We start from the raw sequence: 17,427 nt of genomic DNA, 5'->3' as shown, positions 1-17,427 counted from the left end.
TCTTAACCAGTGGTGGCTCATATTTTTAAGCCTAATTCTTGGGAGGCAGGTGGATCACTGTGAGCTTGTGGCCAGCCTGGTCTACAGAGTGAGTGTGTTCCAGGCAGGATAGCTGGGTCTATACAGAAATCCTGTGTTGAAAAATAAAACAAAACAAAAACAAACTTGACACACAGTTCTTAAAGCTGTGGCTTATAACAAATCCTAGGTTCTAGATTTGATAGAACCATATTCAGAAGAAGTAATACTAAGTTTGTAAAGCAAGTTTTATTGACTAGCAGACATTAAATAAAGTGTTAATATGATGAATAGCATGGTCTGTTGTGATACATTCTGCATGGATTCAGTTTCAGTTAACATCCTGACCTGTAGGTTAACTCACTTTCCCCGTGGGATGTGCAGCATCTTAGACTGCCCATTTTTACCATCAGCAGCTAATTGTAGCCCCGCAGTCTGCCAGTTTGTAAGAAACTAGGAACATTAGGCTGCTACCCTTACCTGTGTTCTGCTCTATGTCTGTCCCCGAGAAGTATCTTTAAATGGAGTTTCAGATCTGTGCCACTAAGAGAAGTTAATGTGAATGTTAATGGGTGTGGTTCAGTGACTAAAACATACAGTAAATTTCTAAGAAATGAAGAGTGGAATACAAATAGTTCATTTATTACACTTGTACCACTTCTTATGGTATTTTGGTATTCTGCATTTGACTAGAAGGAAATTCTAGGGTTTAACAGCATTTATAGTAACAACTTACATATTTAATGGAAGTTAAAGCCTGCTAAATTATGTGTTGCAGAGTATCTATCATTAATCTATAATTTCTTTATCCACATGGCAGTTTACCATAAAGATTCAATTCATGGATGATGTGATACTCCCAGGACTTGGGAGGCTGAGGCAGGAAGGTGGCAAATTCAAGGTTACATGTATAGCAAGACCCTATCCCAGTAAACAGCTGCAAGCTATAGGTAGGATCCCTGCTGCAGAGCCCTCACTATGCATGCTCTTGCTGGCTCTCTGCAGTCCTGAACCAAGGTATTTCTGTTAACAACAGGGTCATTTCGTTATGACCCTTTACTAGTGAAAAGGTGGCAGGAGCACTGCCCTCACCGGGTTTCTGTTACTGAGGTTTTCATGTAAAACTTGGGGTAAGTGCTTTAGATGTCAGCTGTTAGGGTTTTAGAGTTGCTGAGTAGCTAGCTGAAGAAAGCTGCTTTTCCTAAGAGTTCACAGCTATCCTCTATCAGAAGTCATTACAGCAAAAAGTAGGATTGTTCCTGATAACTTCTGATGCTTTTTTCCTGTTGTTTTCACTTTGTTCAGGCTGAAATAGCAAAACCTTTTTTTTTCTTCAAAAAATTAGTTTTTTTTTTAAATCAAGGAAAACACCATGATTTTTTCCATGTATTTATTGAAGCAGTCCCGTGAAGTGTTTGCAATATAAAATAAGCACCATGGTATTGTGTTAGTGCCTAAGAACCAAAAAGTAGAGCTGGTTAATCTGTTTTCACTTAATTAGTTGAATGTAGCAGAAAATAAATGGCACAGATGGATAAAACAATAAATTAAAATTCAGTTTGTCACGTTAAAGGTTAGACACACAAACATTGTTGTGTTAGGAAACTAGTATTAAGAGCAGTTAGGCTTCCTTGTGTTTGCAGCTGTAATTCTTTTACAGCAAAAAACAAAGGGCAGTCATTACATTTATAATGTGACTACATCTGAAGTTGCCTTGTATTTAGTTATATGATAGTAAATGTAAGGTGACAGGTTCAGAAATATTTTAATGCAATATATTCCAATTATTTGATTTCCAATTTATTTACTAATGTTGATTTTTACAGTAGAATGAAATTCAAACTTTACTATTTCTTTTTAATTAACCAGATATTGTGGGACCATACTATACATATATCCATTACTAAATAATTCTCTGTGAAGCATGTCTGTTTTCTGTTTGTTATTTTTTTGGTTTTGGAGACAGGGTTTCTCTGTAGGTTTGAAGCCTGTCCTGGAACTAGCTCTTGCACTGGCCTTGAACTCACAGAGATCCGCCTGCCTCTGCCTCCTGAGTGCTGGGATTACAGCTGTGCTCCGCCACCACCCAGCTACAGCATATCTATTTTCAAAGGCATTTTGTTTGAATGGCTTTTGGGTTTACTAGTAAGGATTTGTATGCATTAAGACAAAAGGCAGTTTCATGTTTATTAGTTGATACTCACGGCAACCTTATGAGATAGGTAGAGGAAATTCTGTTACCAGTTCTCTGTAACTGATGATGAATACAAGTTCAAGGAGCCCAGCACTTCATTTCAATGAAGTGGAGACCTGGGGTTGGATGTTTTAGTTTAAGTCTGCAGGTTTCCACTGTGTGTAGTAAGCAGTGCTCGCAGCCCTTTGCTTCAAGTGATCTTGCCACTGTTCTTTTGTTTATTTGGGTTAGTTTCTTTTTCTTGGAGGGGAGATAATTGGTGTTGCTTAAAGGAACTGTTTAAGCTCCTTGGCCATTTTTGAAAAGTTGCCAGTTGCATAATAGAATAGAAAACCTTTACTTCATAAAAAGACTTTGAGGTAGCTTTATTACAAGAGGGAAGAATGTTTGGTGTGAAACCTTTTTCTGTGAACAGTTCATGGTACAGATAGCAGAGAGCTTGCTGATTTGTGAAGTCTCTGGTGAAGTATTAACCAGGATATATTAATGTCCTAGTATGAATCTTCATGATTAGCCTTTTCTTTATTCTCGTCTCTGTTGGTTATAGACACTTTCAGAAGTCCATACTAAATCATAGGGAACTGGAAGTATCTGGAGTACAATTTGAGGTTTTATGAAATATATTTTAAGCAACTCATTTGCTGCCTTTCAGAATGTGGGTTTGGAACAACTTCAGTGTCTGTTTGTAGGGCTTACTGTGTTGGAATAAAGGAGGAGTTTCAAGCTGGTAGACCATTTATGCTTCTAGTTACTGGCATATGCTGCAGCATTAAAGCAAAAGACCCTCTAGTAGGGAGTACACTGCAGCTAACTCTTGAAGAGACCCATGGGTTCGGGCTCACACTGGATAGCCCTCAAGGCTGACTTGTGATGGGCAGCACATGGTGGTTGGAGCGGGTAGTAAGGAAACTGCTCACACCCACCACACCACAAGCTCCAGAGCAGAGAGGAAGGTCTGGGTCTCAGTTGTCCTCCCTACACTACCTGCTCAAGTCCATGTCCTCTCCCTAAAGGGCCACTCTGGGACCACCTGCTTAACAGATAGGCCCTGATCCTCACATTTCTTTCTTGATAGTGGTGTTAGTAAGGGGACTGTTTGGAGATGGGAGAATTTATTTTTTATTCTGAAGATAGTTTTTCTTTATTATCTTTCATTGTTTCTAAAAATATTTAATTATGAAATAACTGATTTTCCAATTTTGATTGATTTTAAATAGAATAATAGAAACAATTAAACAGTAAGAACATGAATTCTGGAATTGTATGCTCTGGGCTCAAATTTTGCTTTACACTTTAATAACCTGATAAATTTAGTGTGTTTTAGTATTCTCATCTGTATAGTTTTTTTTTAATTTTCTGCTTAATAAGATTGTGGACATTAAATGAAATAGTATTAAGTATTTTAAGACAGTGTTTACTTTTTTGGATCAGGGGTCGTTTCAAGACAGGGTTTCTCTGTGTAGCCCTTGCTGCCCTGGAACTCACTCTGTAGACCAGGCTGGGCTTGAACTCAGAGATTTGTTTGCTTCTGCCTCTTGAGTGCTGAGATTAAAGGTATGTGCCACTATGTCCAGCATCCCTTGATTTTTGTTGTTGTTGGGTTTTTTTTGTTGTTTTTTTTTCCCCCGAAACAAGGTTTCACTGTACCTTTGGAGGCTGTCCTGGAATTAGTTCTTATAGACCAAGCTGGCCTTGAATTCACAGTGATCCACCTGCCTCTTCCTCCCAAGTGCTAGGATTACAGGCATGCACCACCACCTCCCAGCTTCCCGTAAATATTTTTAAGTATGCCTAATCTGTACGAAGTGCTTACTAAACATTACTGAGCATTAGCACTATACAAGGAGAAATTCTGTCAGGATGGAATGTTTAAGGAGCTTGTTTTTTCAAACTTTGGAGCATTCTTTCACAGTTTTAAAGATAGTATGAGTACACATTCGGGCTTGCTTAGGATGATGATCCACGGATGAGTTATATTAGTGTGATTGTGGACAGCACCCTCCCTTTGTACTCTAGCAAGCATTTTGGTTTGGATGAGAAGTTTCATGGTCACAACTTCACAGAGGCTCTGACACTCTGATCTGCATATTCTGACCAGGAGTGGACTGGGGTTAGGTCTGTGGGTCCACAGAGAACACTGCTAAGAATACTGGGCCTGCTGGAACTTTTGCAAGAGTAGGTAGAAGTCTAGATTCTTTTAATGTTCACCCAATTGTTTCATCATTAACAACTAATTTAGCTTTTGTAAAAACAAAAACTAAAGACCTGTGTATCTTATAATAAGTAATTTATGTCCAGGTTTTTAAATGTATAGATCAAATGATGCTCCTTACATATATACCTGTGGATTTTTGGTTTCTAACTAAGAATTAATGCAGAGAACTAATTCTAATATGGAAACTTAGCTTTTTAAAACTTGGTTAGTTAACACATCAGACTTTTTAGGGATTTTGAGTTTGTTACCATGTATATTGAAGACATAAGGTAGGGAATGGCCCCATTTATTTACCTTGAGAAGTCTGAAGAGCATGTTTAAACAGGGAAAAACAAAGAAATAGTGTTAAATTGGCTACATTGTGATGGCCTTTGAAATTCTTTTTTGATTGCTTCTTCTTTGTTATGTTCATCATATTGTTACTGTGTTCATGCATGCACTTGTGTGTGCATCTGTGCCACAGAACACATGTGGAGGTCTGACGACAACTTTGGGGAATTGATTCTCGCTACATTCATGTAGGTCCTAGAGATTGAGTTCAAGTTGCCAGGGCCTCAGAGCAAGCAAGCACCTTTGCCCACTGGTCCATCCCACTAGTTCTATTTTTGGATGTTTTGGTTTTGGTTTTCTATTTGTCTTTTGTGACAAAGTTTCTCTGTGTAGTCCTGGCTGTCACAGTATTCACTCTGTAGACCAGGCTGGCTTGGATCTGCCTACCTATGCCTCCAGAGTGCTGGGATTAAAGGCATGCGCCACCACCACCGCCTGGCCTGTGGTCTTTAAACAGGGTTCTGTGTGACCCAGCTGGCCTCAGACTCCCTAGTAGCTGCAGATGACCTTAAACTCCTACTATCTTCTGCCTCTACCTCCCAAATGCTTGGATTAAGGTTACACAACCATATCTGGCCCTGAAATCCTTAATGAATTAAGTGACAAAGGACTTTCTGAAAGTGCTAAACATGGTGTGTAATTACGATAGTTAAAATTTGAACTGCCCGTGTCAGAGGCTGAAGTCACAGAGCCAGTGCTTTTACACAAAGTATCTTCATGTCTGTTGTAGCTTAGATTTCTTGAACTTTGAATTGTAAATTAATTTTTAATTTTCTTGTTTTCCTTTTAAAGACTGTTTTAAAGAAGTCATTCATATACGTCTGGATGAACTTCTCCGTGTTTTAAAATCTATAATGAATAAGCATCAGAACCTCAATTCTGTAGATCTTCACAATGCTGCAGAAATGCTTACTACAAAAGTAAAAGGTAAGGAAGGTGTACAAAGGGTGGGCCACTGAGGCCAGAGGACCCTGTGACACCCTTACATTTAGCTCATACTGACTGTAGAGCCACCTCATGGCATTGCAGGATTTGTCTGAACAAAGAATTTTGTGTATTTTGATATATGGATATACCCACCAATTAACACCTGAAGATTTCTTTATCTTAAAAATAAAAATTGTTAGACATGGTAAAAATTCTTACTTCAGTCAAACAACCAATGTTTAAAACTTGAGTTTTGTCAGTGAGTTCACCCCACTAAGGTTGTTTATTACTTTCTGCGGATCCTTTGCTGTGTGAAGACAGTCATGTGAGAAATGGTTGTTTGTAACTCCAGATGGAGGAAAACAAGGCTCAGTTTGGTATGTGAAAAGGAAATTGCAATTTTATCAGGTGTGTGTGGAGACGTGTGTGTGATACACACACACACACAAACACACATTTATACTCTTAAAACAGAGTTGAGAATTAGGGCATTGGCCTAATTGAAATTGTTAAAAGTATTCTGGGCTACATATTTAAGGAAGACTGAGTGAAGGGAGTATGAGCTAGGTTAGGAAATTGTGAGAAACAGCAGACTAGATAAAAATTGAAGATGTGAGCCTGAGGTAGAGGTGGATATGGTAGCTGATAGGATGTCAGGCATTTGTCAGGAGGGGTTTGAAGATGTAAGGAAAAGAGAGGATTGACAGTCAAGACGGACAGGCTAGAGGAACATCTACCAGGCAGGAAGAGAAGAAATGCCGTTTCAGAGGTGCGAAGTTTTAAAAAGTGCTCATCAGCGAAAAATGCCACTGACAAGACAGCATGGCTTCCAGTAATGGCACTCTAAGGAGTAGTAGCAGTGAGCATGGAAGGTCAGAGGCACCAAGGTGGCACAAGGTGACGTAGTAAGCTGCCCATCCGAGGTAAAAGAAAGACTCACCAGAAGGGGAGGCCGGCCCAACAGTTTGACAATGGGGTGCAGGCTCTAAGAGCTGCTGACAAGGGTGAGGCTGCAGTGTAGGTGGACCCTGGTGGAATTCTGAGTGTAAAGAACTCGGTGAGGGTGCTGACCATGCTCATATTCGGGGAAAGGCAGAAAGGAAATAAAAACATTTCAATAAAAATGTAGCCTATATCCCCTCCATCCACCCCCCACACACACACACACATTTCTTTTCTGACTTAAGACTTTTCCTGTTTGTGTGGTTTCCTTTTTCTATTTGAAGCACTGGGAGGGAAAAAGTGCTGTAGACAATTTTAAGTGGAAAACAGGGATAGCTTATTTTGTGCTTTTTAAAAATGTGCTTAGTAACCAAATTTGTTTTCAAGTAGGTTGTTTACAAGTGCCATTTAACTTTACTTAGATATGGAAATTTGTGTCTATAGATAGTAAAATTTCCATGCTTGGAAATAGCGACTTAGTTCAATTGTTGTCAGTGGCTATTGTGTGTAGTCAGGATGTCCTGGGGAAGGAGTGCACCAGCCTGTGGCTGGTGTCCACATTCCAGAAACAGACCTGAAGCGAGTCCTCTTAACGTAGAGCAATCTTTTTTTAATATTATTTCCCAAGGTCTTATACTGAGAATTATTGCCACTATTTTACTGTGGTGTTAGATGAAATTGGAAAGAGAAAGGTAAAATTGATTTGTTGGTGGAAAACTTTCTATAGGATTCCAGTGAAACCAGAAAATGTTTAAAAGGGTTTTTTGTTTTGTTTTGTTTTGTTTTGTTTTTGAGGCCCTCCAAAATTACTGAGTGACCTGAGAAGTTGAGATTAAATCAGAATTTATTTTTCAAAGCCGGAAAAGGCAAGGAATAGGTAAAAACCATTTCTCTGAATTTAGACCAAAAGTCTAAATGTGTTGATATTTCCATCTTTGGTGCAGGGGATCCCTGTAAATGTGCACTCCTATTTTCTTCATTTGGAGAGAAACTTCAAAAAAATCTAGTGTGTGACAGGATCAGGAAGGTGTAGGAATGTAGGAGTCAACTAGATTATTAGTCTTAGCTCACTACAGTTATGTCTTTAAAAACCGCAGTGACCTGAGCGGCTATCTTACTTTGGACACGTTAACTGTCAAATGGCAGTTTTAAAATTGCCAGATTATTCAAAACAAATTTTAAAAAAACAAACATAATACAGAATAACTTGAGGGCTGTATAGCCCTGTTTGTGTTGCCACCGGTTTGTATCTAGTTTTAAAACGGAATCTTTCCGTTGCCTTTTTTTATTTTTTTACTGTAAACATGGAATTTACCTTATAATAACTTTAAAAGACAAGTCCTTAGCTTTCTCCCATTCATGCTGGCAGTGATTTGTAGTTCCTGTGTCTCTTTCTGTTTCCAAGCAGGAAGTTCAGTTGACAAAATATTTGCAATATGGTAAGAGAGATACAGACTATTTTTGAAGCAGATAAAGATGTCTACAGACATCAGTAATTTATGATGTACTTAGTATTTTCAACTGCTTGGGTCAGTTTTATATTGATAGTATAAATGAAAAGAAATTTTTCTGTCTTTCATCTACCTATTGCCCTCTATTTATAAATTAGCAAACTGACAAAGAAAAACCTTAATTGCACACATTTTTGAAGCTTCATCTTTCTCTTTTGCAAACCTAATTTTTCAACATGAAGTTCATTCATACAGTTCAAAATACAAATGGCTCCAGAAGATATTCAGTAGTGAAGCTTGCTTTTTCAGACCTTAGCCATTCATTCTGGCTCTGCGATAAACCATGGCTGTCACTGATTTCTTTTGAATCTTTCCAGAGTTACATCACATACATAAACAAGCAAACATGTGTAAGGTTCTCCTTCTTTACCTCTTTGCTAAACAAATGATAGTACTCTACTGCTTGTTCATTTGTCTGCACATAAAATGTTTCCCAGTTCTTTGGTTTTTATTTTATTTTTTTCAAAACTGCATGGTTATACATAATGGTGACAGACTACAATTTAAACAGCTCATTCCTGAAGGATGCTAACATTGTTTCCTGCTGCTGCTTCTGTGTGAAGCCCTGCGAATTCCTAGTATGTGGTATTGAGGGAGCTTGTGTGCTTGTAGTTTGGGTACTGCCAGGCATCCTCCAAGACTCTGCCCCCTGATGATGTGAAAGGGGCTGATTCCCCTGCCTCTGCCAGCAGTGCTAGTAGTCAATATTTGTTACCTAGTCTTGGTGTAGATTTGATCTCCATTTTCTCTATTGTGAGTGCAATTGAATATGTTTCAAGAGTCATTTGTATACATCCTTTTATTTGAATTGGTCTATTTTCTCTTGGTGTTTGATAGTTTTAAAATTAAATAATTTACAGAAACTTTTGTATTTTTTTTTATTTTTTTTTATTGAGAAAAGGAAAAAAAAGTTTCCCCCTCCTCCCAGCCTCCCATTTCCCTCCCCCTCCTCCCATCCTTCTCCCCCTCCCCCCATTCCTCTCCCCCTCCCTCTCCAGTCCAGAGAGCAGTCAGGGTTCCCTGCCCTGTGGAAAGTCCAAGGTCCTCCCCACTCCGTCCATGTCTAGGAAGGTGAACATCCAAACTGGCTAGGCTCCCACAAAGCCAGAACATGAAGTAGGATCAAAACCCCGTGCCATTGTCCTTGGCTTCTCATCAGCCCTCATTGTTCGCCATGTTCAGAGAGTCCGGTTTTATCCCATGCTTTTTCAGTCATAGTCCAGCTGGCCTTGGTGTGCTCCCAATAGATCAGCCCCACTGTCTCAGTGGGTGGGTGCACCCCTTGTGGTCCTGACTTCCTTGCTCATCTTCTCCCTCCTTCCGCTCCTCATTGGGACTTTGGGAGCTCAGTCCAGTGCTCCAGTGTGGGTCTCTGTCTCTATCTCCATCCATCACCAGATGAAGGTTCTATGGTGATATGCAAGATATTCATCAGTATTGCTATAGGATAGGGTTGTTTCAGGTTCCCTATCCTCAGCTGCCCAAGGAACTAACTGGGGACATCGCCTTGGGCTCCTGGGAGCCACTCTAGGTTCAAGTCTCTTGCCAGCCCTAAGGTGGCTCCCTTAACTAAGAATTGTGCTTATTCACTGCAGGCTATAACTTTACTCATTTTGTGCTTTATCTTTTGGTTTATTTTTGCATCTTAACTTATCAATCTTTTGTAATAACGTGAGTTTTAGCTATTAGAGTTGCCTTCCTTACTCTGTTTTCACCATTCTTTAGACCTTTTTTCCTAAAGTTTTATGGTATTATTTGTTAAATCTAAAGCTTAGAGAGGCAAAATGTGTTTTTTTGTTGTTTTTTTTTTTAATAAAGCCGGTAGTAGTAGTAAGAATGAAAAGAAAGGAAACATTTTAGAAGCAAAACTTGGAGCTAAGCAATGTATAAGAAAAAGCAAGAAGTAGAAGAAACGTGAAAGAAACCATTGTAAATGTTAGTCTGTAGCATACAGCACCAGACAAATGGTTCCTTGGTGGTACAGAAGTGATGGAGTTTTCTGGGCTGGTGAGGTACCTTCTATAGAAGGTACAGTCTAAGATGAGCTCTGTATGGGGTAAAAAGTCTACAGATGGCTGCAGGACTGAGGAAGGGTCCGCCTACCTACTGATCCCAGCCTCTGTACCCTAAGAAACTTAATGTTTCTCATTCTGGCCTTGATGTGTTGCCTTTCGTGTAAAGACAGTAAGTTAAGGTAATCTTTTAGCACTGGAAATGGTCAAGGTCAGAACTGAACCCTCGTCTCAAACTCCAAAGCTTTACTCTTCCATGTATTTTAACAAATAACTTTTAAGAGAATAGAATATTTCATGTGGAAGGAAGTGGTTAACTTTGAAATAATTAGTAATTATAGCTAATATTATTTAGGTTGTTAAGCTCTTTACATGGATGACCTCACATAATCGTCACAATTCTGAGATTAATAAACCTGTCAGATCAGCTCTCCCTGGGCAGATAAGGAAGCCAAAGTGTCCTGAGAGGTTTGTCCAAGGTTGTCAGTGTATTAAGTAATAGAACAGCTGAAAGTTGAAGCTAAGTCAAGGATATTAAAGTAAGGTAAAGAAAACTTCTAGTACTCCCTCTGGAAAGTTGCTGCTGATAGTGCTGTTTGATCCTAGTTTTCCAAGACCATTTAGTTCCCACAGCAAGTTGAAGTTGTAGTTAATCCCATTTTATCAGTGAGGAAACTGGGGCTACAGATGTTAATGCTTCCTATGTAAGAAGAGAAGGAGCTAAGGCTTAGCCTAGGTAGGCTGTTTGTAGAACTTGTCTTCTTACTCAGGAGTCAGCAGTGAGAGCTAGGAGGCCCAAGTGAAGCTTTATGGGAACACAGGCACTTTCATTCCTTTCTGTATGGTCTGTGGCTTCCTTCATCAGAATGTAAACCCAGACATTTACTGAAAAATAATGTTGGTACAGGGGTCTGAAGAAACAGAATAAGAAAGCATATTATTGTCCAAAGACTTTTCTGAGACTGAGCAGGGGCCCCAAGGATGAAGCACATTAGAATACAGAGAGGCTTTGAAGGGGAGGGAACGGCATTCTCTGGGATTCTCACTAGGTGACTGAAACCTCGTTCAGTAGAAAGGATGACAAAGAAAGATGCTTCAAAATAATTACCTTTCATTACTTTTACAGTCATTATAATAAATGTGTCTCCCAGTTGTGTTTAATGTCATGAAAAGATACACCAATAGGAAAGGAAGAATTATAACAATTGGGATAGTGTTATAAAGTACTCTCCAATGAAAAATTAAAAGTGGTTTTATTGAGATCTAATTGATAGACAGCAAGCTGCTCCTGTTTTAATGCTACTGTTTAATAAATGCTGCTGCATGCACATTATTGTGCAACTGTTGCCGCAGTCAGGATAACACTTGTCCTGTTGAGATTCTTCTCTCTGCCTGTGTCATCTTCTGTACAGATTCTGATGCTCTGTGTATTCGTTTCCACTCTGTTCAGAGTACTTCAAGTTCCGCTCTTTGTATTCAGTCCATGGGTTACGTAGAAAGATGCAGTTAATTTCCAAGTATTCCAGAATTACTGCTTCTTTGGGGGGAGAGTATAGAGTTTATATATGGGTACTAGGTAGGGTATAAGGGTAAGGAGAATATGGAGGGAAGAGAGAAAGAGAGAGAGATAGAGGGGATAGAGAAAGAAAGGAAAGAGGAAAGGGGGAAGAGGAGAAGGCAGAAGCTGCCTCTTCAAAAGAAAAATGGGCAGAGAGCTCAAGAATTTTTTTCATTTACTTCTAATCGGACTCCATGTAATCAGAGAGTACATCTTGAATAATTTGTATAAGTTATGTTTATTGAGAGGTATTTTATGGATGTGTTACTGAACATTTACTTGATAAGAATTTGTGTCTTGTACATTTTGCTCCATGTACAAAATATCTATCTTGTCAAGCTGGTTGATAAATAATCATTCAGTATTTTATATCCTTCTTTATTTTATGTTTTCTGTCACTTTTTTAAGAGGAGTAGTAAAGTTTCTGTCACCGAGAAAATAATATTTTTTCATGTAGTTATGTCAGTTTTTGCTTGTGAATTTTGCAGCTCTATACATTTATAAATACATACACAAAATAAAATTGTTGTGTCCTCTTGCTTCACTGATTCTTCAGATTATAACATTTAAAAAAGTACCTCTGGACATGTCCTTTGGAAATCTACTTTGTATAATATTAGGCAGTAAACTGAGGCAGTTTTTAAGCTTGTCATGGTTAGTTTCTTGTCTTTCAAAAATTACTGCTTTTTAGCTGGGTATAACGGCGCACTCCTTTAATCTCAGTGCTCGAAGGCAGAGGCAAGTGGATCTCTGAACTGAAGGCCAGCCTGCTCTACAGGAGTTCCACAACAGCCTGGTCTACACAGAAGCCCAAATCCTGTCTTGAAAAAAATAACACCAAAAAGATTACTGCCTTTTGTTGCCTAATAATCTAATGTTTTAGAAATGGTTTCTTTTTCAGTTTTGCACAGGATTTTGTTTTGTTTTTTAGGTTATTTTACGCAGAAGTAGAATCTTTTTCTCCAACTTGACTGGGGCAAACATCTAGAAACAGTCTTATTATTTGCTGAATCTTAAGTTTTTCTTTTTTTATAAGGGATATTTAGAAAAATTTGAAAAGTAAGGACCTGAGTGCCCTACCCCGTAGTCTACAAAGATGTATTCATATAGCAATTCTGGGTGTAATTTCAGGGGTTCTTGCTTCCTAACCTTATTTGCGTATTTGATTCAATTTCGGTAAAAACAAAAACCTATGAAATTTGAATCTTTGGTGATGAAGCTATTTTTCAAACTCCAGCCAAGTTTTAAAATGAATAGTGAAGCAGAGGGCGGCTTTCTAGCGTCCTCACCGTCTTCTGTAAGCTGAGCAGCGCAGGGGTGGTAGTCCAGGGAGCCCTGCTTCTTACAGCGGAACGTGGGTTATTTAAAGGAAAAAAGTCCAGTTCCACTTTCAGATTTTGCCTTGGTAAATTGTATCTTTTAACAACAGTACACATAAAGAAGTTAAAATAATCTTTTTGGGTTGTATTTTATAATATTCTTTAACAAAATGCAAAATGTCAGAATATCCCTATTGTAAAGAAAAACAGCTATGTTAGTTAACATGTACCTCAGAATCCAAGAGCCTGTTGGCCCTAAATACAGCTATGTATAAGTAGGATTTTAACTTCTCTAAAGTACTGGATTTTATTTTCCTTTATTTTTTGTCTTTTCCATTTTTTTCTTTCTATCTACTTTTTTTTTTTTATTTTATTGAGCTCTACATTTTTCTCTGCTGCTCTCTCTGCCTCTCCCCTCCGCTTCAACCCTCCACCATGGTCCCCATGCTCCCAATTTACTTAGGAGATCTTGTCTTTTTATGCTTTCCATGTAGATAAGATCTATGTATGTCTCTCTTAGGGTCTTCATCCTCATTGTTGTCTAATTTTTCTGGGATTGTGATTTGTAGGCTGGTTTTCTTTGCTTTATGTTTTAAAACCACTTATGAGTGAGTACATGTGATAATTGTCTTTCTGGGTCTGGATTACCTTACTCAAAATGATGTTTTCTAGCTCCATCCATTTGCCTGCAAAACTCAAGATGTCATTATTTGCTGTGTAATACTCCATTGTGTAAATGTACCACAATTTCCTTATCCTTCTTTGGTCAAATGACATTAAGATTGTTTCCAGGTTCTGGCTATGACAAACAAAGCTGCTATGAACATAGTTGAGGACATGTCCTTGTGTCATGATTGAGCATCCTTTGGATATATACCCAAAAGTGGTATTACTGGATCTTGAGGAAGAAGTACTAGATTTTAAATGTGATGCTGTCATACATTCTGTGGTATGCATAATGTATCTATGAATCTAGTTGTTGATAATTTATATTAAGTTTATACTTCATAATAACTTAAGTGGGCCAGCATCTTTAGCTGTTTTTAAAAATGCCAGAGTAGTAAGAAAAAAATAACACAGAACACTCCATAAAGAGGACTCCGTGACTCCCAAGACTGATTTCACAGAGTCACTATTTAGATGTGCTGGATTATATAATGCACACAGTAATCGGCTTGCAATTCCAGTTACTTCTGTGCAAACTGATACTTTTACATAATTTCCATAATAAGGAAACTTAAATATTCTATCAATTTTGTATATTTGATTTTAAGTTTCTGAATCTTTTAGTGCCTTTTAAAGTAATAGCGATTAAAAGAGTAAATGGTTTTGTATAAATCTAGTGTTAAATGTATTTTCTTCCACTTACTGAAACTGATTTTTGCTTATAGCTGTGAACTTTACAGAAGTTAATGAAGAAAACAAAAACTATCTATTTCAAGAAGTGTTTTCCTCCATTGAAACTTTGGCATTCACCTTTGGAAATATGTAAGTAAAGACTGTCATGTAAGTTAGTGAACTTGATTTTCTTAGTGAGAATACGCAGTCCACAAATTTGTCGAATATGTGAAAAATGAAATAATAAGTGTATTATATATCATCCCAACTTGGCAAGAGCTACCTTCTGTGTGGCTTTATTGACTGCATTTGCGAGTATCTGTAGCTCTTAGCAGCAGCCCCCATTTGCAAGTGGCTGTGTCTGGTTTATGTGATGAGGACAGTTTATTCTAGATACAGATTGAAGGTAAGAGACAAACGTGTAATAACTTTTCTTTTTATTTCCATGCCTTTTTAAACCTCTCTGGATAGCCTCACAAACTTCCTTATGGGAGATGTTGGCAATGGTTCAGTACTGCGACTGCCTGTTTCTCGAGGAAGTAAGGTAGGCCCAGCTTTGTGAAAACGAAGTCTCTGTTATTACTAACTTACGGGTTTGAACTTTGTAGATTACCGTACCATGTTGAGGCTAAACAAAGCAAATTAGTTCGTTTTTTATATAATAAAATGATTCGCTTCTGGAGCAATAATTTGGTTATACTTTTCTCAGTGATGTTGTATTAAGAAAGTAGCCTAATTCATGAATGATATTATATGGTCCAAAACCTAAGAGGAATTTTTTTTAGGGGGTTGAGGGTATGAGTGTGAGTATATGTATGAACATGTGGAGACCAGAGATGGACATAGAAAATAGCTTTCTATCCTCTTTATATAGAAGAGTAAATTAAGGTTAGTAACCCTAAATGTTCAATTCAATGTCATACGCCTAATAGAACGAAACTTTAGACCCTGGTGTCTTTGATCCCATTTTGCACTGAATCTGCACACGCTGTATTGCCCAGCCATGTAGATCAGATTTGTCTTAAGAATTTATTTAACCACACACCTTTAGTCCCAGCACTTGGGAGGCAGAGGCAGGCAAATCTCTGAGTTTGAGGCCAGCCTGGTCTATATGGTAAGTTCCAAACCAGCTGAAGCTACATACTGAGACCCTTTCTTCAAACAAAAACAAAAAATCTGAGCCGGGCGGTGGTGGCGCACGCCTTTAATCCCAGCACTCGGGAGGCAGAAGCAGGCGGATCTCTGTGAGTTCGAGACCAGCCTGGTCTATAAGAGCTAGTTCCAGGACAGGCTCCAAAACCACAGAGAAACCCTGTCTCGGAAAACCAAAAAAAAAAAAAAACAAAAACAAAAACAAAAACAAAAACAAAACAAAACAAAAAAACAAAAAATCTTCAACTGATGATGAAAATTACAAAATAATCCTACACTAGTTCAGAATTATGTATAATAAAGGGTTATTTTGTTAGGGATAGACTTACAGATCCCAGTCCTAGATCCCAGTCCTGCACGAATGGAAAACAGAAACCGAATCTAGCAGCCGGAAGCTAGAGAGCGAGTCCACGCTTTACAGCTGCATTATAGTATAAGAGACCATCCCAAGAGGGCTGGTATCTTAAAGGCTATTGGCTGAAGGAACTCCCACAGCACCTACCCTTTTTGTTTAAATAAGAGAGTTCCAAGCCCAATATAAAACTATATACACTAGGAACAGATATCAAGTATAAGATTAGAATTACAATCAACATAAACAATATTAAGCAAGGAACATGTGCTAAATGTTTTAATAATTATTCTATCCTAAGGAGTCTAAGCCTTGTATTAGAAATGGCCCAGCTAGCTCAGTCAGTAGAGCATGAGACTATTATTATTACTACAAATTTTCACCTCCTCCCCCTTCCCATTTCCCTCTCCCTCCCCCCACTTCTCCTCCCCCTCCCTCTCCAGTCCAAAGAGCAGTCAGGGTTCCCTGCCCTGTGGTAAGTCCAAGGACCTCCCCGCTCCATTCAGGTCTAGGAAGGTGAGGATCCAAACAGACTAGGCTCCCTCAAAGCCAGTACATGGAATAGAATCAAAACCCAGTGCCATTGCCCTTGGCTTCTTAGTCAACACCCATTGTCAGCCATGTTCAGAGAGTCCGGTTTGATCACATGCTCCATCAGTCCCAGTCCAGCTGGCCTTGGTGAGTTCCCATTAGATCAGCTCCACCGTCACAGTGGGTGGGCGCACTCCTTGCGGTCCTGACTTCCTTGCTCATGTTCTCTGTCCTTCTGCTCCTCATTTGGACCTTGGGAGCTCAGTCCAGTGCTCCAGTGTGGGTCTCTGTCTCTATCTCCATCCATCGTCAGATGAAGGTTCTATGGTGATATGCAAGATACTCATCAGAGTGGCTATAGTGTAGGGCCAGTTCAGACGCCCTCTCCTCAGCTGCTCAAGGAACAAGCTGGGGACATCTCCTTGGACACCTGGGAACCTCTCTAGAGTCCAGTCTCTTGTCGACCCTCAAATGGCTCCCTTAATCTCAAATGGCATGAGACTCTTAATCTCAGGATTGTGGGTTCGAGCCCCATGTTGGGTGCCAATCTGTTATAGGAGGCCAGCTTGTTTGTTCCTGGCTGCCCAGACTTGAAATAACCACTCAAAAACTGTAATATTTTCCCCAGTGTATCATTGTTTTACTGCCCTTGTAGCACTGGAGTTTAGTTGGAAAAATAAAACATTGACTTCTAAAAAAAAAAACTGTAATATTTAAATCACTGCTTAGCCAATCACTTAAACATATTGCTAGCTAGCTCTTATATCTCTGGTTAACCCATTTCTATTAATCTGTGTATCACCATGTGGCTGTGACTTACCAGGTAAAGTTCCATCTGGCATCTGTCTCTAGCGGGGCTACGTGGCTTCTCCCTGACTCCACCTTCTTCCTCCCAGCATTCAGTTTAGTTTTCCACCTGCCTAGCTCTATTCTGCCCTATTACAGGCCAAAACAGCTTCTTTATTGATTTACCAATAAAAGCAACAATATACAGAAGAACTTCCCACACCAAACAACAAACAAACAAA

General features: G+C 38.9%; 1 protein-coding gene across 3 annotated transcripts in view; it reads left to right on the top strand.

Annotated features, from left to right (window-relative positions):
* Arhgap29 (Rho GTPase activating protein 29) overlaps positions 1-17,427 on the top strand; it is a 68,261-nt gene that overhangs the window by 21,534 nt on the left and 29,300 nt on the right. For all 3 annotated transcript variants that reach the window (XM_075981480.1, XM_075981479.1, XM_075981481.1), the window contains 3 exons: positions 5,550-5,684; positions 14,418-14,514; positions 14,836-14,908. In XM_075981480.1, the coding sequence (XP_075837595.1) occupies positions 5,550-5,684; positions 14,418-14,514; positions 14,836-14,908 (305 nt within the window). The remainder of the gene's footprint in view (positions 1-5,549; positions 5,685-14,417; positions 14,515-14,835; positions 14,909-17,427) is intronic.

Source organism: Microtus pennsylvanicus, chromosome 7 (assembly GCF_037038515.1).
Source record: "Microtus pennsylvanicus isolate mMicPen1 chromosome 7, mMicPen1.hap1, whole genome shotgun sequence".
NCBI classification, from domain to species: domain Eukaryota; kingdom Metazoa; phylum Chordata; class Mammalia; order Rodentia; family Cricetidae; genus Microtus; species Microtus pennsylvanicus.
The sequence above is the reverse complement of the archived record's forward strand: the minus strand, read 5'-3'. Positions and strand labels throughout refer to the sequence as shown.